This window comes from Anopheles maculipalpis, chromosome 2RL (genome assembly GCF_943734695.1).
Source record: "Anopheles maculipalpis chromosome 2RL, idAnoMacuDA_375_x, whole genome shotgun sequence".
NCBI classification, from domain to species: Eukaryota; Metazoa; Arthropoda; class Insecta; order Diptera; family Culicidae; genus Anopheles; species Anopheles maculipalpis.
Window position 1 is genome coordinate 55,748,037 of NC_064871.1, and position 21,807 is coordinate 55,769,843.

At 43.0% G+C, this 21,807-nt stretch overlaps 5 protein-coding genes across 31 annotated transcripts in view; 2 read left to right on the top strand and 3 right to left on the bottom strand.

Moving 5' to 3' along the window:
• LOC126556793 (calcium-activated potassium channel slowpoke) overlaps positions 1–3,638 on the bottom strand; it is a 55,890-nt gene extending 52,252 nt beyond the window's left edge. For all 26 annotated transcript variants that reach the window (XM_050212301.1, XM_050212292.1, XM_050212293.1 and 23 more), the window contains exon 1: positions 3,134–3,638. In XM_050212301.1, coding sequence (XP_050068258.1) covers positions 3,134–3,463 — 330 coding nt within the window. In that variant the 5' untranslated portion in view covers positions 3,464–3,638. The remainder of the gene's footprint in view (positions 1–3,133) is intronic.
• Positions 3,639–11,732: 8,094 nt separating this feature from the next.
• On the bottom strand, positions 11,733–12,272 carry LOC126559556 (transcription elongation factor 1 homolog). The gene is made up of 2 exons (XM_050215726.1): positions 12,178–12,272; positions 11,733–12,080 (listed from the first exon to the last, which is right to left on the bottom strand). Exon 2 carries the CDS (start codon positions 12,067–12,069, stop codon positions 11,821–11,823), a length of 249 nt encoding a protein of 82 aa, XP_050071683.1. The 5' UTR covers positions 12,070–12,080; positions 12,178–12,272; the 3' UTR covers positions 11,733–11,820.
• Positions 12,273–12,626: 354 nt separating this feature from the next.
• LOC126559398 (bolA-like protein DDB_G0274169) lies at positions 12,627–13,118 on the top strand. Its single transcript, XM_050215551.1, has 2 exons — positions 12,627–12,878; positions 12,950–13,118. Exons 1-2 carry the CDS (start codon positions 12,627–12,629, stop codon positions 13,097–13,099), a joined length of 402 nt encoding a protein of 133 aa, XP_050071508.1. The 3' UTR covers positions 13,100–13,118.
• A 60-nt stretch (positions 13,119–13,178) lies between these two features.
• On the bottom strand, positions 13,179–15,620 carry LOC126557702 (set1/Ash2 histone methyltransferase complex subunit ASH2). 2 transcript variants are annotated; one of them, XM_050213566.1, is made up of 5 exons: positions 15,542–15,620; positions 14,979–15,466; positions 14,018–14,407; positions 13,392–13,930; positions 13,179–13,323 (listed from the first exon to the last, which is right to left on the bottom strand). In XM_050213566.1, exons 1-5 carry the CDS (start codon positions 15,613–15,615, stop codon positions 13,219–13,221), a joined length of 1,596 nt encoding a protein of 531 aa, XP_050069523.1. In that variant the 5' UTR covers positions 15,616–15,620; the 3' UTR covers positions 13,179–13,218. The 2 variants fall into 2 exon arrangements, with proteins under 2 accessions (XP_050069523.1, XP_050069524.1); XM_050213567.1 differs by lacking the exons at positions 14,979–15,466; positions 15,542–15,620 and adding an exon at positions 14,513–14,537.
• Positions 15,621–16,435: 815 nt separating this feature from the next.
• Positions 16,436–17,878, top strand: LOC126557901 (protoporphyrinogen oxidase). The gene has a single exon (XM_050213812.1). It carries the CDS (start codon positions 16,436–16,438, stop codon positions 17,876–17,878), a length of 1,443 nt encoding a protein of 480 aa, XP_050069769.1.
• Positions 17,879–21,807: the final 3,929 nt, after the last annotated feature.

The window sequence follows — 21,807 nt, forward strand, 5'->3', positions numbered from 1 at the left end:
CGTCTCAATCTGATATGAAGCACTCCCATGTGAAACACCATGCGTCTCCATTCTAGTTGATGAGAAAAGTCCATGTGTCTCCATTAAAGTCTTTTGGAAACACGCAACTCAGAATGACAAACTTTTCATGCCGTTCTGTTCAGTTCAGTCTACAGCAAACAAAAAAACATGTTACATTCGTTCAAACCCCTTATTTGCCTCACGCCAACCAAGTCTAATGGGAGCGCAATGCGTGTCAACAATGCGGCTTAAATGATGCACAATATTACCGTTAACGGCACGGAAATCTCGTGAGGAAAACAGACGGCCATCAGAGAGTTTGTATCAAGTTTATTAATTATTTTCAAAACAAAACTGTACCACCGATGTTATCATAACCAGACAACATTAAACTAAAGTGGAATGTATTATTTTGTGGACAGGAGGAGTTCACATTCACACAATTCACAGGTTCAAAAAGGACCATAATAGAAGACATTAAATTCTATTATGATCAGAAATCTACCTTGAATACGAAGAAACCCCCCCGAATATGCATCGAGCATAGCTAATTGATTTGCATTTTGAAAAGTGACATCATACGTTACCATCAGATCAGAGGATACATCGCTATCAAATATGGGCCCAGGTTTCACCCAGTTTATTTCCGTCGCGTTGCAAAATTGCCACAAACGACGACGGACACCTGTTGCCTAATCGCATTCGACGGACATTTCCGAAATGTTAAATGCATATAACACCACTCACTACTCACCGCGACAGCATATGTGAACATAAAACCTTCACATCCAATACCATTCCATCTGAAGCATTTAACAATCTGATTGAAATAAACTGTGCATACGTTCAACGCAAATCGAATGCCTTTCGCTAGCTAATACTACAAAAGAAACATTCTAAAAAGCACCTTATAATTGGTGATGACCTCGTTGGGCCCGCCAATGTAGTTGCGCCAGTTGCCATTTTCATTCGCATAGCGCTAACGTATACCCCATATAAGCCAACCATACTCAGGAGCAATTATTTTCATGTGCTTCGGTAAGCAGGCACCTCACCTCTAAGCGGAAAATAACAACCTTTACAACCCGACAGTACAAAAAAAAAATGGTAAATTATCGAGTACAAAGCAACAACAGCGGTATGTCGAAGGCTTAAAAATAGACAGCATTTACGGAGGAGGCTTTAGATGTTGCCAGTCGTATAAGTTGGCAGGCACAGTCAAACCCCAGCCCCGGGAAAAGAAGGACGGCAAATCGTGACCTAAATGGAACGTTCGCTCGCCCACTTCTCTTCCTGCCTGGTGGGGGTTATGCTTTCTAAATTTCGCATTTGTTTTCTTTGCTTATTGCTAAGCGTTATAATGCAATAGGCGAAATTCACAATTTCTACTGCAGCAAAGGTGTATGGCGACTTAGTATATGAGTAAGCCCGTTCAGCAAGACTGGGTTAATATGGTAGACGTCTGTGAACCAATGCGATCACATTGGGTGCTTCAAACATTTTATCAGTTGCTAAAGCTAGTTTTCTAACCTCAAATAGTCTCTTTCGGACTACTATCGAAACTACTGTAAGTACTACACCTGCGATGCAACCAATGGCGGTAGTTGTCGTGGCAAACATTAATCTTCAATTTAATTTAAAAATAACCCCCGAAATCAAAATATTAGACGGCGCTTCGATTAATGTCGTACATATCCTGCTACTTGCAAAGGTCGCCCGATTCGCATATGTTATAAATGGGTCTTGTAAACACATATACATATATATTGCGCGCACATTACTACAAGGCCACGATAAGGTTGTGTAAAACACGCCTTGCTTACAACATGCCCTGTCAATGAACTATTGTGCAGGAACAGTACCGGTGCACCGGTAGCTTTAATATTGACCGGCTCACCTGGCTAGATAAAAATATTTTCTACACTGCTTCTAGCTACCAACGGACTTCGTCCTACGACGGCAATTAGATGTTCAATAAATCAATCCCATGTTTAATTAGATTTATCTCGATCTTTCCGTTCCTTTCCAAAAGGTGCTCGGGATTGCTCTCAAACCAATTCGACCAAGTGTTTGGATAGAATTGCATTCACTCTTCAATTATGATTTATGATTTAAAACTTGTGCACACGGGTATGCTAGCACTGATCAAATCATTGCTATAGAATTTATTCATACAAGATGGGTTGCCACAATCTAAATTAAGATATACCTTGCGACGCCATATTTAAATTCCCCGCCATATTTAAATTCAAACTAAGCGAAGGAACAGTTGTTTTTTTTTTGTTTGTTCAAGAAAGCAATCGACTAAGAATTACGTTACAGAAATAAAAGAAAAAAAGAAAAATTCTTCTTTTTTTCATAGACTAAAATCTTGCTTTTGCCTGACAGGACAGTCTTTTCCTGCCATTTCTGACTTCCTTAAATCTTCACGTTTAAATATAACCTTAACTCAACCTACAGTTAAAACTCGTCCCTGGAAATTGCATAGTCCAGAAATTCAAACAAAATGTATTTATCTTCATTACTGCGAATATTTTGCGTTGAATCGTAACGCACGTGTAATTGGTCTATTCGACTACAAAAACGAAAAAAGAAAATTAATGTCTAACAACATTGCAAACATCTCAATGGCTTGTTGTTTGACAAAATTTAGAAAAGGATTGCCAAAATAGCATTTTCACAACAAGTAACATATAGAACAAATACGTAATAGAACAAATGACTAATTGTTACATTAAAAATCAGACGTTGAATACACTCAAGTAAGTAAGTATGATTGAGCTTTTTGCCAGGGCGCACACCATATGTTTATTCGAATTATAGAGAAGCCTGAAGTACAATTTACTCTTTGAATGCAGATTAATAATGGTAGTTGTCTCTTCATTCAGATGGAATGATTGATTGTCTGCTTGATTCAGCAGATTTGGGATTTGAACCTCGAACCTCGGCCGTGTGAAAGGTATAAAATCTTTGCCAAATAATTTTTTTAGTCATCATTTAAAACAAAAATTATGGATTAGGCCAACGATTTTATGCTAAGGCAAATAGAGTAAAGAGTCACAGTGCCTTACAAAATTAGTTACGCAGTTATGCCATTGATTTTCAAAATGCCCTCCCTACAATTAATACTCACCAAGATTCGTCCCGTAGTCGTCTGTCCCGAGATCAGCTCGCCAGCCCAATCCTTTGCCTCGGTCATAAAGGTCCCCTCGAAGTCCTGTTTTCCTTGGCGTGACGCTTTCTGTTCCTTTTGCTTGGGATCGTTCGGAGCCAGCTCGGGCTCCTTCCGGCAGCACAGGAAGGCGAAGGCGCGCCATAATAGCACGGCCAGCAGGCCGGCCAGGAAGGTGAAAATGCTGGACAGGAGAAAGCACCACCATTTTCGCACCCGGAGACAATCATCAAGATCGGTCGGTGGTAGCTCCGTGGTCAGTACTGATTGCTCCTCGTCACAGCCCGACATCCCCTCGATCCCGCTGGTAAGCCTGATGGGGGATCGAGAACGCACACCGCTGCACACTGGTTGTCAACTTTCTAGCTGTAGTCATTGGACATGACGTCGTGCCTTACGGAGCTGACGAGGCGATCGCACCAACGAAACGGAGCGAAAGCAATCGAAAGACGCCAACGGAACGGCAGTCACTTACACTTAACGGCTACACTCTCAGCCAACACGGCCACAAACAAACACGCACGCACACACACACACACACACCGGCAACTTGTGCACAATTTCACGTATCACGTAATCCTCCTCCTGCAGAGTGAGGCAAATGAAGCTATAAATGAATTTTTCCGAACAAGTACACTTTCTTTTCCACTGCTTACAACACTCGCTTCCAGCTTCCTCCGCTTCCAGCTACTTCCTCCGACTAGCACGTTCAGACCAACTCGTTCACGCACTCTTCACGAACATGGGATCACAACACCAACACTTCTTCTTTTGCTCCTATTTGTTATACTGCTTCCGGTTTTTACACTACATATATTTTTTTGGTTTTGCTAGCAGAATTAGGTCACAACGTGAGCAAGCAAAACGAATGAAGGGATATAGCACCGCAAGCGGGTCGCCTACTAGAGATAGCGCCAGATAGTGCACATACACACAAAATTACTTAGACAATTGTGTGAGAGCTAAGAGAAGATTGAACGGATGTAGCATACTGCAGCAGGGCGAAAGGGGCCACAGAGCACACTGCGATGGAATATTACAAAATCTCACTCATTTTTTCCTATTTCTTTTTCCCAACACATACACTTTCTAGGTATCGTTCACGGTTTGTTCGTTGTAGCGGTTTTCCCAATTTTCGTTTCTCTTCTACTTTTCCCGATCAATCTGTGAAAGACGACCACATGCGTCCTCGAGTTTTTTTTTTACCACAACTCAACACAAACCACTACCACCCGCGTTTCCGGAATGAACTATTAAGCCACTCTTCCACACTCATTTGCACTGACACATTTCCGTTTCATATCTATCGAATAAAGGACAATTAAATCGATCAGTATACGGTTGAATTATTATGTGAGCAAGGCTTCTGTTTTTTTTTTCAGAAACAAATTTCAACCAATTTCAAAGCAGCTATATGGTGCACAGTCACACGCCATCAAACCACACAAGCCAACAATAAAAGCCAACACAACAAGGACTGCTACGATCGATGAACAATTTCCTTCCACTCTTTTCCGTCCATGGACTCTTTGTTCGTGATTAGTTCGTTAGGTCGTTCTATTCCAGTAAGTCCCTTAAACAGTGCTTTTGTACGATGCTTATAATCAAGCTGGTTTTGAGGAAAACCCCGAAAGGTTTTGGGGAAAAATTCCCCAAAATTTACACGTTATATAATAAAACCAAAAAACGAAAGCTCTCCCAGCCCACACCAACGTTACGACAGGATGGCACAGAAAAATTAAAAGAAAGGAGCACTTCCGCTGTACCAGATACCCGACCAGCAACGAATAATGGGGTTTTTGCAAGCACCGCACGCGGGCCACATAGTAAAAGGAGAGAGCCGGAATCAGAAAGTTATGAGCAGCATAGAATGCAAAATATATAAGGTGAGCGACAGATAGGACGCAGGAACAAAGAGAAAGAGAGAGCCAGTGAGAGCAGTTAAAAATCTCACTCCGCGCCATCTTTTTCCATTTTGGGGGAGAGAATGTGCGTGTGCTCTTTTGTGGTATAATCCCGGGATGTATTTTAGGACAGAAGAAAGAAGGCTGACGCATTTCGCATTGCATTCGACACCCTACCGATATCAGGGCATCAGGTACCGATAGTCATTTTCGACCACCTGCCCATGTGAAAACTGTTTGCTAGCAACCTGCTGAGCAGTTAATTTGAAACACACTTTTTTTTACTTTCCAAGAAACCGTTATTCCATTTCAATTTCTGTTACGATCCATGATTGTTATGGACTCTTTCTGTCCTAGATAGTATCACTATATTACTTTGTACTACCTTAAAGTTCGCTCCCTCTCTCTCTCTCTCTCTGCTTCGCTCACTTATTATCTTATCACTTGCACTGAAATTAGACATAAGCATCATCTGAGTAAAAGTAGACTTTCCCAATTTCGATTCTTCTTAGGATCGCATATTTGTTGACAGATTAATTCCGACAAACATCGGTTGAGAAAAGATACGTATCTAATAGGTCGTGTATTGTCCTATACTGCTACCACAGATATATCTTTTAAACAATTTCGCAAGCATTCTGGTTCTCTTGGCACGGCCTCTCCAAAGGTGTAAACTCTTTGAGACAAACATTGAGTGTTGTCACTGCCTTACAGGACTAAAGGACTTGTATCCATCTGGGAAGAAACAGCTATCGTTGCACTAATGAAGAGTGTTCCTAAGGCGCTAGGAGCAAAGTGACTCATCACAACCATTTTGGGAGTTTGATTCTGTACAGTCCTCGCTGTAATTGGGAAGATGAGCTTTAATTAACATTTACAAAATACCAGTAATTCGTGTCCTGCGGTGTTTATGTACGTCAATATTACAGACCTCCTTCCTGTGTGACACAAAGTATTCGATTTTTTGCGTACACTAATTTTCACCACATGTTCCAGATGTTCTTTTTCATTGTACTCACAAAGTAATAGCGAATCACAATGTGGCAGTAATAGTAGCAAGCAGACCATGATGACGAAATCATCATTCTCACCTCTTCACCACTATTGCCCATTTTTTCGTTTCTTTGTTCAACCGCACAACAACTTGAAATTCAACACAGAAACACACTCGCCGTAACCGTACGGAAGAGGAATGGTAAAATGAGAACGACATTACCGCATACTCCTTGTTTTAGAAACGCGCTTCCTATTTCCGAACTCTCTGTATCATTATTAAGGCGACTCTTCTTCCAAAAATCGCTCGATATCATCGTCGGCTCATACATGCCTGGTCTGTTTGTACCAGGCGCCTCCATCAAACTCACTAGACCTGTACTTAGTGCGCTTTCATGGGCGAACGCAACGCACACGACGCTCACACTCATCGGCTAGCCTCCAACATAATTTCTCCCGCCTGTGCTCTCACTGATCGTCTAACTTGTGGGGACGACAGGCATGCCAACAGGGAACAACAAAAAGGTGCAAACATGTCTCTCCGTTTGGTCATGTTGATCCCGTTCGTTGCTCAATATTTCATACCCAGTTTCATAAATATTTGCTCCTGACTCTCACACTTTTCCTGTCATCACATGTGAGCACGTTCTCTCATTCGCTCTTTCGTTTGCTGCTTGTTCTCTCGCTCCCGACCTTTTTATAGATCGCCTCACTACCTTTCCTTCAATACTTGATATCATCGTACTCGTTTTACTCACGCTCTCGTTCATTTCATTTCACCAGGCCAGGAGCGGGTTGGTGGAGGGCGCAAATGAATTTGAGGCTTTTTCTTTTCGTTGGAACATGAAAAAACATGGCCTGTGCCACGATTTTTTCCTAGGCTGACCCGAAATTTCTTTTCTTTTTTTTCACGTTACACAAATGACAAATTATTGAAGTGTCGGAAGCGAAAAAAACGCTTATCATGGAGAACCTCCGTTTCAGCTAGTAAGACAAAGCACATACACGCGCACACACACACACATACACATATGTAGGTACATAGTTTTAATTTGTTAAGGAAAATTATTAATTCCGCTGTACATTATCGAACTAATATGTTACCACGAAGCGAAGTGAATCACACGAAAAACGTCAAAAAGTGGTTGGAAAATGTTGCAATCGTTGGAAAATTTCCCTTCCAGCAGTAGCAGTAATAAATGGTGCCACAAGAAAGAGGAGGGGTCAATAGTTCGATCGAATCGATATCTCCTAAAATTGAACTTTTCACACACAAAAACGCATTGCCCACAGGCAGAAACTATCACAAACTGTTGCCACCATACTGAGGAACACTTTTTAACTCGGAAATTTTAAGAAAACGGTCGACAAATGGTAAAAATCTTAAGTTGAAAATTCTTGCACATCCACGTACACACAGAGACACAGCACCATTTCAGCAGTACAGGGCCCTTCTGTGCTGCTCCATTTTTTTCTTTTTCCTGCAGTACACCACCCCGAATGATTATTCGTTAGCCGAGCGTATCGTTACCTTCACGGGCGAGATCTAGCACAGTTCTGATGGAAAATTCGTTCTCTCACGCGTTTGGATCCCCGCTCGATCGAACAGAGCGTTTGGCGCGGCATGGGGCAAAAAAGAACGTGTGTGAAAATGAGAATGCGTCCGCACTACGGATATACTACGGCTGCGCCAGGCCAGGGTTGGTTGGAAAGCTATACAGCAGGATATATTCAAATATGGTTCTTCTCTAGCCTCAACGAAACCGTTACGTCCACAAGCAATCACGGATTACGGTATACGGGAAAAAAGTCTAACCCGTGAATGACAATTTTGACATTTTTTCCCCTCCTGCAAAGCAACCGTTACAATAACTCCAAGCCAACTTTTCTCTAACTCGATTCGAGGCAACTGGTTGCATTGGTAGTCTCATTTGTTTTGTGTGAGTAAAGTATAGCTGTCCATAATGAATTCTTCTTGGATTCAGGCCTCTTGGAAACTTATTGCTTAAATTTATATAAAGGGTTTCAAACTTTTTCTTTATTCGAAACCTCAATCCTTCTGTTATGCAATGAAATAATATTTTATCCATATGGCTGCCACGGCTAGTCATGCAGTACCCAATACAATCGGACCAAATGTTGAGCACATTTTGTACTGCGCCATGTTCGTGCCCATGGTTCTTCCAGTGTATACGCAACCATATTCGTTCAGCGGAATAATACTAACTATCTGTTAGATCTTCCATGAGACCGAATGTATCTGGTTGCCAGTAACCGGCAGTTTTCAAAAGTTAAATGACGGACCCTGTACTAGTCATATTTGTTTATAGCAATACGTTAAGGTAGTTCTAATTCAAATTTAATAACACATATAAGTTAATATGTCGCCCAACTCACTGGCGTGAGTGACACTCAGAAAATTATGAAGACAGCAAATTTAGATAATAAATTCTTCTTGCACTTTCAACACTATACACGACGACTACACTTGGTAACTATAACACAGCAAATCCGAATCCTCCGCGAACAAACATTGGTGCCGTGACCAGGATAGTTCAAATTTCTGGTTTAAATCGCGAGTTTCGATTGTTTCACTGTTTTGTTGCCTGTGTTACCCGTTTCCCGCCTGTGTCTCTTCGTTTTTTGTGTATTGTTTTGCGAAACACACAGCTGCTATTTCACCGCATCATGTAGATACACTGTTGATCGCACTCAATCACAATGCCCGCGCAACCCGTAGTTTTGGCGTCCCGGAGGACAGTTCTGTTGTCGTCCCTTCCAGAATACGAGCGATTCGTGAAGAATTTCGTTCCGGAGCGAGACCAGATGGAGGTGGATACGCGCGTAAAAAGTTTTGACAGCTTTAGCCAAGAGTTGGAAAAGGATCCACAAATTTTGGAGGATTGTGCTTCCACAGAGGAGGATACAATACAATGCCGCACGGAGGGAATCACCAACACTCATGCTCTTCCATTGATGTTCACAAGTTGTGTGACGTCACAAGTTCACGACTTACTTCAGCCAAGGATATTGACATCTGCGCGTCAGGCTAGTTACGCGTCTACCTTGAACGAAGCACCAAATAGCGAGCCAGGAAGTTTAAACCCCGAAAAACTGTCCTGCACACACACACTAGTGGTTCCACTGCAACGAAGCCAGCTGTGAACTACACACATTAGTAGTTCCACTGCATCGATGTCAACTGAGAACTTCACCTACGATACCACTAACGATCACGACGCGGCCACGCACATTACACTTCACACCGTTGCAGCAGCTTTAGGGCAAGCAAAAGTCTTGCGCCAAACTGCATCAGCGAAGATTAACAACGGTTTCGGAATACGATGAAGAAAACCACTGCCTGCTGGAATGGAAAACTGCAAACTGATGTGCTGCCACGTAATCTATCGAAATGCTCTCCTATGATCAATTTGGATCAATCCTGTAACCGAGCTTACCTACAGCAGTCGAAGAATTGTTACAAACTACTTTGACTTTATCTGTAAACGGTATGTGCCCTTACTTCATTTAAACATACATTTCCAGAGGATCCCGATGGCTTGGTAGATGATCGAAGTTGGCAACATTGGGCATCCGGGTGTCGCCTACAAGAAAAGGACAAGGATAAAAGCGCTGCTCTTATTTTGCATACTATCTTGAGGACTGGTTCATGTTCGAGCACAACACTTTCAGCTCACGCGCGTAGCACAGCGGAATACTTTAGAAAATTGTTCAATCACAGTAATTTGCTACTAATTTTTCAACACCTGCACTAGCACATGTATTTGTTTACGTTTTTCGATGACGTTTCGTCATGGGAGGAAGTATGTTCACGCACATCGTTGAGACAAAAACTTAACGAAGAGTTATTCGTCAAGTGAATAATGCAACGAGCGAGTAGCGAATTCACTACAGTGAGTAGTGCATGAGTGTCACTGGCGTGTGTGACACTCAGAAAATTATAAAACGAGCAAATTTAGATAATAAATACTTCTTGCACTTTCAACACTAAACACGACGACTACACTTGGTAACTATAACGCAGCGAATTACCATCCAAACCTCCGAAAACAAACAGTTACCTCTAGCTTAAGTGTGAATTATCAATTATCCTTCTGATAGATTAGTGTTGTTCAATCTGAATAGTAGTTTACTTGCCTTCTGCACCAAAAACGTATTACAGCTGCTCCGATCTTGTCCTTCTGTTATCAATTTTTCTTCGTCTTCTTCTTCTTCTTCTCCTCCTCCTCCTTCTTCTTCTTCGTCTTTTTTTTCTTGGCTTACGGCGTGTTAGATCATGCCGGCCATCTTATGCGTTAGACTTGCCGATACCACGTAGTTGAATAGTCAGTCCTCATTACGGGGGAACGGTCCAGATGGGATATGAACTCCGGTCCTGGCTTGTGAGGAACGTTGTCGCTTCCACCACTGGGCCGCCCAGGTGGTTAATTCTATTAAATACAGAAAATATCGATTCTTCCACACTTAATGTCAGAATTACACTACTGTTGTCTACTACGAGGTAACCTTTTCACTGGGATTTAAACTATCTGCCGTATAGAGACCGACGCATCTGACGCCACCACCACCGGACCTCCCTGCGGGGATTTATTTATCCCGAAATGGAATGGTCGTCCGATTGCAACTAATCCCTTTTAGGATCTGTTAGCCGTTTCAATGCCTCAAATTTCAATTTGAGTGAATTCAATTCACCGCGTGAAGCTCTCTAGCGAGACTACAGCAAAAAACAAGTACACAATACAAGAGTTTCAACACGGACGGAAATAAATTTACATAGAGTGGGTTGCACACCGCAAATACAGTTGAAAAACACGGCACACGCCATGTCTGGTTGGTGACGATTACAGACATTTTGTTTATAATTCACGCACCAATTTTGTTAATAAAAAATCACCGAAAAAATAAAAATCTTGCATCCTATTCCTTTTTGACTGCTATATTTACCTGTTTCTGCCAACTAAGGCACTACTAAGCCAAATTTGTATTGGAAAAAAAAAATCTTAGTAGTGGCAATTTTGTTAATAGAAAAACACACACCATCGGTGATCGCAGTCTATACACTCAACGCAGCTAAATTTCAAACGCTGTAGTACGTTTTCAAACGACGGTTGAGATTTCTCAACCTGGTGTATTGCATCATGTTTAACACATAATATCTAAGATGGTGCTATCGTCGCTAAAGAGATTTGAGCGGTGTAGAAATTTTAAAGAGGGCCTCACTGATTTTGTGTAGTTATGAGGGAACGTATTCACAAGATTTTTCTATTTTATGTTCTTCAATTACTATAAATTACAGTAAATTCAAACAAACGAAATCTATACAGTTTTCTGGCTCAAACATATACTTGTGATGTACTCCGCTAAAGCGTTATCGCACAGAAGGATAAAAGTACATTCATTTTTTTCGTAAGTTATCACAAACGCAGATTAAGCCGAACCGTTATACAAAATACAGCATACCAGCCACCATCGCGAAAAAAAAAACCATGCAAGTAAATCCCAAACTATCATTCTCCCTTGCACCACAAGAAAAAAAACTGTTCTTTTTCAACTGTCATTCGGATTACCAACCCACACGCCACCCGACTCCTGTAAGGGGTAGAGTGTATTGTTCTAGCGCTCTAATCCGAACGATTTATCGATACCTTAGCAAATTGATTTATTCTTGTTACACATTACACATTAGTTTCCTTATTATATACCAAAACTCCGCGCTGATCATTTGCGTACTTAATTTGCAGTCTCACAAGCGTCCACCCAATCGTTGTACACATCGACCGGTTCCGACAGGAAGTTTATCGACGTTTGATACTCCTCCAAGCATACGCGACATAATATCTTTGCAGAGTTTTTGGGCTTATCCATCTTTACCTCACAGGATTTTTCATGATTGCAGAATGGACAGTTAAATTGTTGATCCAGCGGTTCAATGTTCTTCCGCTTTGGTGGTGGCTTCCTTTTCGATTTTCTACGCCCCATTGTACGATAATCTGTGGAAGAGAAAAACATACCGTTCGGCAAAGGGTGAATTGTAGGGCGAACTGAACGCATACACTTCGTTGCATTGCTTTTGCTTTTTGCACTTACATTTTTCGCACGAAGTTCCGGCAAACTTTGTTTACACTTGCTTTTAGCCCGGGAGAACGCCAAAATGTTGTTGCATTTGTTGTTTGCTTTTCTACTGTCAACAAGCGCTGACGCTGTGCCTGTATATGCGTACAGATTGTATACTGCAATTGGTTCATCATTCTGGACAATTCGTGTTGGTCCATTTCAGTTTTGTGGATTCAAAAGTAAATATTTCCGTATCTATATTGCAAGATTTAAACAGATTTGACTCCAGAGTTCTTTGAAGTCAAAAACTAAACAACTAAACATCAACCATTATTTTATTGAACTTTTCATCTCTGGTACACTCGCGTCAAATTTGACATTTAATGCAGCGAACAATCAAACAGAGCAGGACTTTTCCAGAGCGAACCATTTTTGCATAATACGAATTCAAAACAATAACAAAGCAAACGCATATTTTTTCCATGCTATCCGGAGCGCTTTGTAGGGGACGGTGGTTCGGTCTGATTAGCAAACCAGATTTTCGAGCAATATCAATGGCAGTGAACGAGAATCCTATAGAGAATGCTATCCGTGCCGGACTGACGAAAGAACTGAAGCCCGTGCATTTGGACATCGTCAACGAATCGTATATGCACAATGTGCCCAAGGGTTCCGAAACACACTTCAAAGTTCTAGTAGTTTCGCAACAGTTTGAAGGACTTCCACTAATCAAGGTAACGGATATTAAACCAGACTAAAGGTTCACTTACTAATCTGTTCCATCCTTCCACACTTATCATTCCAGCGTCATCGGTTGGTAAACGATATAGTAAAGACACAGCTTGCGGGTGACTTTGTACACGCTCTATCTATAGTGGCCAAAACGCCACAGCAATGGGACGAAGCTTACAAGCTCGAGCCAAGTCCTAATTGTAAGGGAGGATTTGGAAAATAAAACAGCAATATGAAGCTCTAGAACACATTACCATTTGTTGGAGTTGGAGTGCAATCTTGTACAAACCCATTGTTCGTAGGCATTTTAATATTTATTCCGGTTCGTCTCAACCACATCAACTACACGCTGTACGTATCAAGTCGAAGCTTACCGTCGTTTTCGGTAAAATACATCATATCTGCCATCGTTTGCTCGCATATCATTTCTTCCACGCGTTCGTGCATCTGAAAGGTGATGTAGGATGTTAAACGAACAGAAACCTTGCGATACAATTTACGATATTTCTACTTACTGATTGTGCGTTAAATTCCTTTAGCACCTCCGGGTGCTTAAAGTTCGGCCCAAAGTTGACGCTGATTGTAACGTTCTTGTGCAACGATATGGCCGGATAGTATGCGCCCTTGTAAATGTCTACAAACGCTTCCCCTTGGCAAACGCCGTTTTTGAAGAAATGAATTCGGCTTCCTTCTTGTACTTTCAAGGATTTTAACGTTTCGTTCACCCGATCCTTGTCTTCGTAGTACAGATGGCTTTTAAACTTTACCAATGGTCTATCCTTGAACGTGTTCGACGCTTGGTTGGCTTGGTTCTCACTCGGCAGCGTTATAAGAAAGCCCAGTGTATCCCCCTCGGTGTATCCCGTGCTGTAATGCTTGCCGTGCGATTCATGAAACTTTGTGCCCTTGCGCGAACGCCACGAATAGCCAAACTTGTCATACCCGAGCGGGGCCTGCAGATTTGCATACTCTTGCCCCCATCCCAAACGACACGCCGAACTGTCGGGCATATCTTCCACCGTAGCTTCCCAGTACCAGCAACCTTTGGTGACGTCTGTAAGTGTGCATCAAACGATCGGTCGAGGAGAAGAGTGAAACTGTTATGAATGGATGCATCGAAATACATATTTGCGCTACTTACAATGGGAAGCCCGAGCCATGCAGTAACCTTTTTCGCCCGTTATCGACAGTCGATCCTCGGACACCTTCAACTGGGGGGCACGGTCGTGCAACGCAATCAGTACCGCGTTTGGTGAGAGAACACGATACAGCCAGCCGGGAATCGGTTTGCCTGCCCAATCCGCACTTTCGTCGAACTCCTGCCGGAATGGAGCGTGCGGATCCGGTTCGGCCAGTATGTACCGGTATCCATCCTTGTTGAACGGATGTTCCAGTGGGTATCCGTGTGCTGGCAATTTCACAAGTGCACCAACATCCGCACCGAGCCTGCTCTTCTTTCCCAGCGCTCCACTCTGTTCGCTGTTGGGCAGCTTTCGCTTTTGCTGTCGGCTTTTGGAGAAGTTTTGAGTAGCTAAAGAGACAATAACAAAACACAAACCACACACACACACACCCATATTAATCATCCGTCACGGAGAGCAGTGTCAACCGCGTTAAAAAAAAACAATTTGCATACGTTCTTCCATCGTAATAGCCACATATACAACAGCAACTGCGTCTGAATGCACTTGGGTGCTGTTAAGGCAAAGTTATGTTGCACTGTTTAGTTGAGGCACGAAAGTGAATGTAAAAATAATAAACTGTACAAACATCGTCTTTACATTTCGTGAATTTGGTGCTCGAATTAAATGTCTTTCTTCTGTTCGCTTATCTTCAACGTGGTTTTTACGCTGTTGGCTAAAATGCGCAACTGTCATTAGTTTGTTGTTCTACCATCTTGCTCTACCTAATGCAACTACTATCTCACTCGCTCCAGAGGGATCGTTATATGGGGTTTTGATGCCATTTAAACTTTACCTCCGGACCTTACCTTACGGTATGTACGTGTAGATAACAATTCAAAAAGCGTTTTACGATACATACTCGACAGCATATGTCATGAACATAAAAAATTGGTTCGATTTGGCCGGTCATATACTTACCAAGAGTAGTAGCTTCATCGTACGTCGGTTTGATCTGCGTCAGGTCCGTATTAGCCAATCCATACATCTGCCCTTGCTCGTTGCTTTCCTCGTACGAAAACAGCGTGCTGATGTCTTTTATGAGCGACCTTTGCACGGTAGCGTACCACGATTGGGTCGATCTTCGTGCCATGGTTGTCATCGCTTCCCAGTAATGATCCATGTACGGTATAATGTCCTTATCCTTGCTAAACATGAGCCGCGCTTTCCCTTCCTTACTGGCAGTTTGCTGCAAATTAGCCAGCGCCGTAATACACATCTGCGGTATCGAAGCTTGCACCTTTCGGAAGCTTTCCAATCCCGTCATGGAACAGTTTTTACACACAAACACATAGTTCATCATGAATGGAACGAGTCGGCCTAGCTGAAACCCGATGCAGGATTCGTGAAACCATCGGCTGCAGGTGGCACACAGCAATTCCACGATGTTGAGATTTCGTTCTTTTCCGCTGTAAGAAAAAGATATATTAACTCTCTCCTAATAGATTTGCCAAAACGCATACTGAAACTCCTTCGGATCTTACCAGTAACAATTGTATTTGTCTTCTCCTCCCGTAGGAGACCTTTTCAGATCGGGCTTCAGCTCGTTCGTGTCCATCGTGGTTTTTTCTAACACGTTTCAAGTTTTTGCTCCGAGACACGCTACCAAATTAGGCTCCTAAACGTGTGAGGAATTGTTTTCTAGCACATTCGTTTAACTTGTTCATTTATTTCATTCATGAAACGGGAGATTCCAAAAAAGGTCCGGATGCGTTCCATGAAATACGGCTTGGTGTTTGCTTCATGCGTCCTTTCGTGATCGCCCAAATGACAAAACTGCATCTGACGTTAGCCTAAAGTCAAGCCGCGGCAATTCTTTTCGACACTGCGCCAGCTGGCGGGAAACAATAGTACTAACTGGATGGATTTTGCACAGTCCCCGTGTTTTGGAATGCGTGTTCAATGTTGTGCAATTTATAAGGCCCCGGCCACACACGACCGAAACAGACCGAAACGAAACATCAAATTCGATAGTTAATAACACTTCCCTGGTTGTGTTGCAAAAAAAAGATTATTTTTTGGTTGTTTTTGTATATTAATAATCATGTATAAGTAATAAAACAAAATTCCTTTACGTTTTAATTGACAAAATAGATCAAACCAGTGTCGACGTTGGTACACCGCACTACTCGAAGGATGTTTTGTACCTCAAACTAATCTGTTATTTGGGACTAAGGATGAACTTTGACGGCCGCCTTCATTTTATAAACAATAACATTATCATCTGTGCCGCTCGACAGTTTTCATCAGCCTCTCCCCGCTGAACATTATCGTAAAAAAAGTTCATTTGCCGGCCTTTCGGCGATAGCACCTCCAAGGAAAACAATGCTGACTTAGATAACTCGGAATCACCATCGAAAAACTCTTAAACTCAAAGCATGACTGCCATTCTCGGTGCCGGCATCAGTGGACTGGCGGCGGGTCATTATTTGCTCAGGAAAACACCCAACCACCTACCATTAACAATATACGAGGCAACGGATCGTATCGGCGGCTGGATACGGTCCGAACGCTTCCTGGACCATGGATTCGTGTTCGAGGCAGGGCCACGAACCATTCGACCCAAAGGCCCGGCAGCAAGCAACACGCTCCAGCTAATAGAAGAGCTCGGACTGGCCGAAGAGGTATATTCGATCAGCTCCAATCATACAGCCGCCCGGAATCGTATGATATACGCCAAAGGAAAGCTTAATCTGCTGCCCAATTCACTGGGGGGACTATTTAAAACGGTACCACCATTCACGACCCCTCTATACTTTGCGGCCTTTCGTGATCTGCTGGCAGGACGATCGAAAACTGTGCTGAACGATGAATCTATGTACTCGTTCGTAGAACGGCGGTTTGGCAAAGAGATTGCCGATTATGCGGTCAGTTCTATGCTGTGCGGTATTTGTGCGGGCAATGCGAAAGAAATTAGCGTCAAGTTTCTGATGAAGGATTTGTTCGAGCGCGAGCAACGGCACGGTGGTGTTATACTAGGCTTGCTCAAAGAGGCACTGCAAAACCGAAGGAAGCCACAGCCTCAAAGTGTTGTGAAAAATTCTACCTCAACGCCTACCGGCTTAGCGGAACGTGCAAAGGCAGAAAACTGGAGCATTTACTCGATACGGGGCGGTCTGCAAACTTTACCTGAAACTTTGGCGGACAATCTGCGTTCAAAAGGTGTAACCATTGTGTCGGGAACAAAATTCGAAGAGTTGACTTTAGGCCGCGATCACGTTGTGTTGCGAGTGGATGGTAAGGAGCAACAATTGCAAAATCTCGTTAGCAGCATTCCAAGCTACAAGCTAGCGAAGCATGTGCAAAACCAACATCCGCAGCTAGCCTCGGCCCTAAGCAGCATCCCGTTCGTGGACGTGTGCGTGATTAATCTACAGTACCGAAAACCCGATCTGTTGAAACAGGATGGGTTTGGGTTTTTGGTACCCCCAATCGAGAATTTACCCATACTGGGTGTAATATTCGACAGTTGCTGCTTCGACATGGAGGACAACACGGTGCTTACCGTGATGATGGGAGGCGCGTGGTTTGAGAAGTGGTTCGGCACGAATCCATCCGAAGAGCACTTGCTCGAGGTTGCGTTGGAGAATGTGAATAAGATTCTTCACATTGAGCAACGTCCCGACAACTACAAGGTAAATTTGCTTCGAAAATGCATTCCCCAGTACACCGTTGGCCACCAGGATCGTGTTAAAGCGATACGGGACTATATCGAGCAGCATGGACTGCCCATCGTACTTTGTGGAGCTTCGTACGATGGTGTAGGAGTGAACGATGTTATTCTATCTGCTCGAACAAATGTGGACAAAATGGAACGCTAGCAGGGCAATTGTTTGATTTTTGTAATACACACGGTGCTTGGTTTCGGAAATACACCGCCTATGCAAATATGGTAAACCTGACGAAAATAAATATGTTTGACATAGAAATGCATTACTACCAAAAGAATCACGCAATTCTCGAAAGAAAAAAATAATTATTTTCAATCTTTTACATCGTGTGTGGCGTTGGATTACACCAGACCGTATGGACGCTAGTTGGCGTTGAGTCACTGAACCAGGGCAATTTCAAATACACGTAAACTGTGAGACGCAGAATTTATCGACAATCGGATCGATAAACTGGTGATCCTAGCTATACTTTGCTAGATCATTACCACCAGCACCCGCTTTGGCTTCTAAGATTCTATTCATTTCAATGTTCCGTGAGTTTTACGCCGAAATGGCAGACATAGACCGCTCCTGAATTGAAGAGCCAAAAGAAAATGTAATCAGTGGAGGTATATGCAAAACCATTCTATGGAGCAGTTGGCCCCGTAGGACAAGGGACCACGCCAAAAAGGCACCACTAAAAGAGCCTTGTTGTAGCGGTCTCATCCTACCCTACTTTAGAGATGATCAGGCACATCAAATCGAGAGCACCTAACATGCGCTAAGTACGGCTAGCGGCCTCCTCGATGATATGATTCTTGCTTCAATACTCGCTCCTATACAATAATTGTGTGATAATGCAGAAACAAAAATGAAATGCTCCATGAAATAAGACATCTCCGTGCCTAACATGGTCACGCGAGGAAAGCGATCACAACACATCAATCGTTTAATTTTCTTTTCATTCGCGCATCGAATCTTTTAATGGCGATAAGAAGTGGGGGAGGTAGGTGACCAACATTTGCAGATGGTGTGACATATGGCGACAGCTACTACAGAACTGGTCCATAACCGATGTTATACTCTGTCGTACGGGTAGAAAGCGCACACTCTACTAGCTCCATACGGTTTGAGGACAATTTGGGCATGGATAGAAAAGCGTGTCTGTTGCCTCGGGGGCGGTTTATGATAAACGACGTGACGAATGATCATAGCACACTATCGGCGACTAGGCTGTGAGACGCAGTGACAAATCTGCTCGGAAACTTCCAGCATTTGGGTAGTGGATTGGATTGACCGGCGACGGGAAAGGTTTTGTGAATCGCGCGGGTGATTTGAAAGAAAAAGTAAGTGAAATGTCCGGTACGTGAGTAAATGTGAATCACACATGCATGTCATGCCCGTTCGTCAGCTGTGGTGGTTCGTTCGACCGACCGTTCAGCCGGCCAGCCGGCCAGCTAGCAGCTAACTAGGGCCACTAACGGAAACGAAGAATGGCTCTACATGTGTTTGCGTGTTTGGTTAAAGATGGCTGAACCTAGACGGGTTTGGCATGCATCGCACAAACGTACTTGAAATGTGAACGTGTGCATGGCATAGTGTTCTATAACGGCTTAACAACAAAAATGCCACCGTGTGCTTACAGTGACATCGAAATAGCCACATTCACTGAGTCTTCATTTTTAACATTCCACCTAGACTCATCTCGTGCTGCTCAGGTGCATTTGAGCATTAAAGCCACTCCAATTCTTCTTATCGTTTCGATCGATGGCATCGCCACATCGGCTGGAACTAATCGATTTATTGTTCGGATCGGTTGCTCACCATTAGCTTCAGATGCCATCCAAGTAGCCGCAGCCCGGAGAGCGGCATTCATCATTCACCATCTTGAATGCACTGGAAAACAACATCCCCGAAGTAGTCGTGCTGCTGCTGATGATGATCAAGACAAGTGATCGCAACAAGTACACACTACCCCGTGCCGCACCTAATCGATGCATGTCGAGAGAAACAGCGCGTATTCGGTAACATGGGCACAAGAAAAAGCAAAAGTGTGTATGCATTTGTCTTCTTTTTTAGTAACAAAAAAAAACACATCAAGTAACAACGCTGGTATTGAAAGTGAAAATAGATTTACATACCACATGATCGCGGCTATGAGGGCCCGCCAAAAGAGATCACTTCGTTTAGGCCGTCACGCCTCCGTGATATTACTATACGAACTGGAGGATTAATCATTGGTTTTTGGCTGGGAAATTGAAAAGTTTTGAGGCTCAATAGAAATTTTCCTCTTTTTCATAACTCACAATAAATCAGGTTTAGCAATACGGTCTGGCCGTGCTTTGCTCACCGTGAATAAAAAAAAAAGTAAGGTTTATTTAAATTAAAAAAAGAGCAAGAAACAAAGTATTGTGGAAGGTTGCGCGTTAAGATAAGATAGCATTATGTTGAAAGCCAAACAAGAAAACGTTAGAGAATGAAGATTCTTATAGCAGTGTTATTAGAGAATCATTATAAGCATACATGACAATCTGTGTCTTCCGCTCCATTATCGTAACAAGTCCTGGTCAGGTATTTCTGGCTTGCTTAACTAAATGGTTTGCTCCCAGACAATCACCTCTCTACTTAAATCACTTCCGATCGATCCAGTGGTGATGATCCACACCGTGTACTATAGAATGGAATTTATGGAAATTTCGGTCTCAGAATTTCGAAACCAGTACGGGGGAGAATTATTACGACTCTTATCATATAGCAAATATCGTTCAAGCGTAGCGAAAATTTCATTGACTTCATTTCAACGAGACTGCCAGTTCTCCGGAATTTGATCTTGATTAATCCGGTGCTTTAGCTGCACTTTAATGTATGGTCGTTCGTACAGACCAAGCAAAGGAAACGTCAAATTAGCACTAGAAAGCAATTTAAGAAGTCCATTTCCAAATCCAAGGAGAATATTCGAGAGAACCAGCTGCAGACCGAGTGCAATTATTTTAGGAAGTACTCTGATTTATCAGGCAATGTAATATAGATCGTCTTTAATGAATGTGTAACAGTTTTAAAACATGTCCTCTTCAATTGTTATCATCTTTGTCCTATGCAGGGGAAAACAAAAACATCATAATTACCCTCAATCTAAACCCATCAATTACTACCTCGACGATCCTATTGATTTAAGCACTAAATATTGGCTGTTAGTTTCCCCCTCTCAGGGTGTCCTCGTCCAGCCATGGATTTTGACTCCCACCAAACCAATGTGCAATGTAGAGCGACCAAAGTAGCCTCCAGAGCCGGAGCAAGTTGTTTGTTTTATGCTCTACGCTTTTGTGGCCACCTCCACCGTGGCAATTGGCGTACGAACCCGCTCGGAAACAAGTCCACCATCTAGCCGTCCGACGAGATGGCACAACTGGGTGCACACTCAATTGCACACGTTACACACGACATGCATGCACCGCAACAACAGATCCGTCCGAAAGTGCAGCAAAAGAAAGTAAATCCTCCTCCACCACAGCGCAGCATACTTTGGCGCTTTGGTCTCAGATCGGTTCGAATTCGCCGCCGCTCGCACCTCAACTAGTCGCAACCGCTAATGTGCAGAAAGCAAAGAGTTTGCATATCGCCATCCGATAATCTTGATCGCGGACTCACACTGATCTGATCGCGTAATGGCACTACACTTTCGACCACCGGATCGTGGAAACTTGCACCACAAGGAAGGAAACCGCTAACACTGGACACTGGAGTCAACAACAATTCAACTCTTTCCCTAGCGAAAAGGGATTATGAGTGTGTGTAAGTTGAGGACTTTTGTATTGTCCGGATCCATCCAATTTCCATCGACCGATTTGTTTCCTTTCTTCCGCTGCTGTGAGCGAAAAAATCGAAAGTCATTGATTAATAGTAACAACAAGCGCTGCAAAAATAATATAAATAAATAGATTACACTCCATACAGGCACACACACACACACACACAGATGGAACTCCTGAGGAAGAGGCGACGAGTGGACGCCCTTCATCTAACATAACCACTCCACCCCACACCCTCTCCGCAATATACTCCAATGGCGGCGAAATCGGCACAAAAGGGCTCGCGAAAAG

Bases quoted from the DNA above. Each gene is read 5' to 3' on its own strand.
- LOC126559556 (XM_050215726.1), bottom strand. From the start codon at position 12,069: ATGGGGCGTAGAAAATCGAAAAGGAAGCCACCACCAAAGCGGAAGAAC.
- LOC126559398 (XM_050215551.1), top strand. From the start codon at position 12,627: ATGCTATCCGGAGCGCTTTGTAGGGGACGGTGGTTCGGTCTGATTAGC. The intron at 12,879-12,949 runs GTAACGGATATT...TTATCATTCCAG, and splicing joins AAGGACTTCCACTAATCAAG to CGTCATCGGTTGGTAAACGA.
- LOC126557702 (XM_050213566.1), bottom strand. From the start codon at position 15,615: ATGGACACGAACGAGCTGAAGCCCGATCTGAAAAGGTCTCCTACGGGA. The intron at 14,408-14,978 runs GTAAGTATATGA...TTGTCTCTTTAG, and splicing joins CGATGAAGCTACTACTCTTG to CTACTCAAAACTTCTCCAAA. The intron at 13,931-14,017 runs GTAAGTAGCGCA...GCACACTTACAG, and splicing joins CATGGCTCGGGCTTCCCATT to ACGTCACCAAAGGTTGCTGG.
- LOC126557901 (XM_050213812.1), top strand. From the start codon at position 16,436: ATGACTGCCATTCTCGGTGCCGGCATCAGTGGACTGGCGGCGGGTCAT.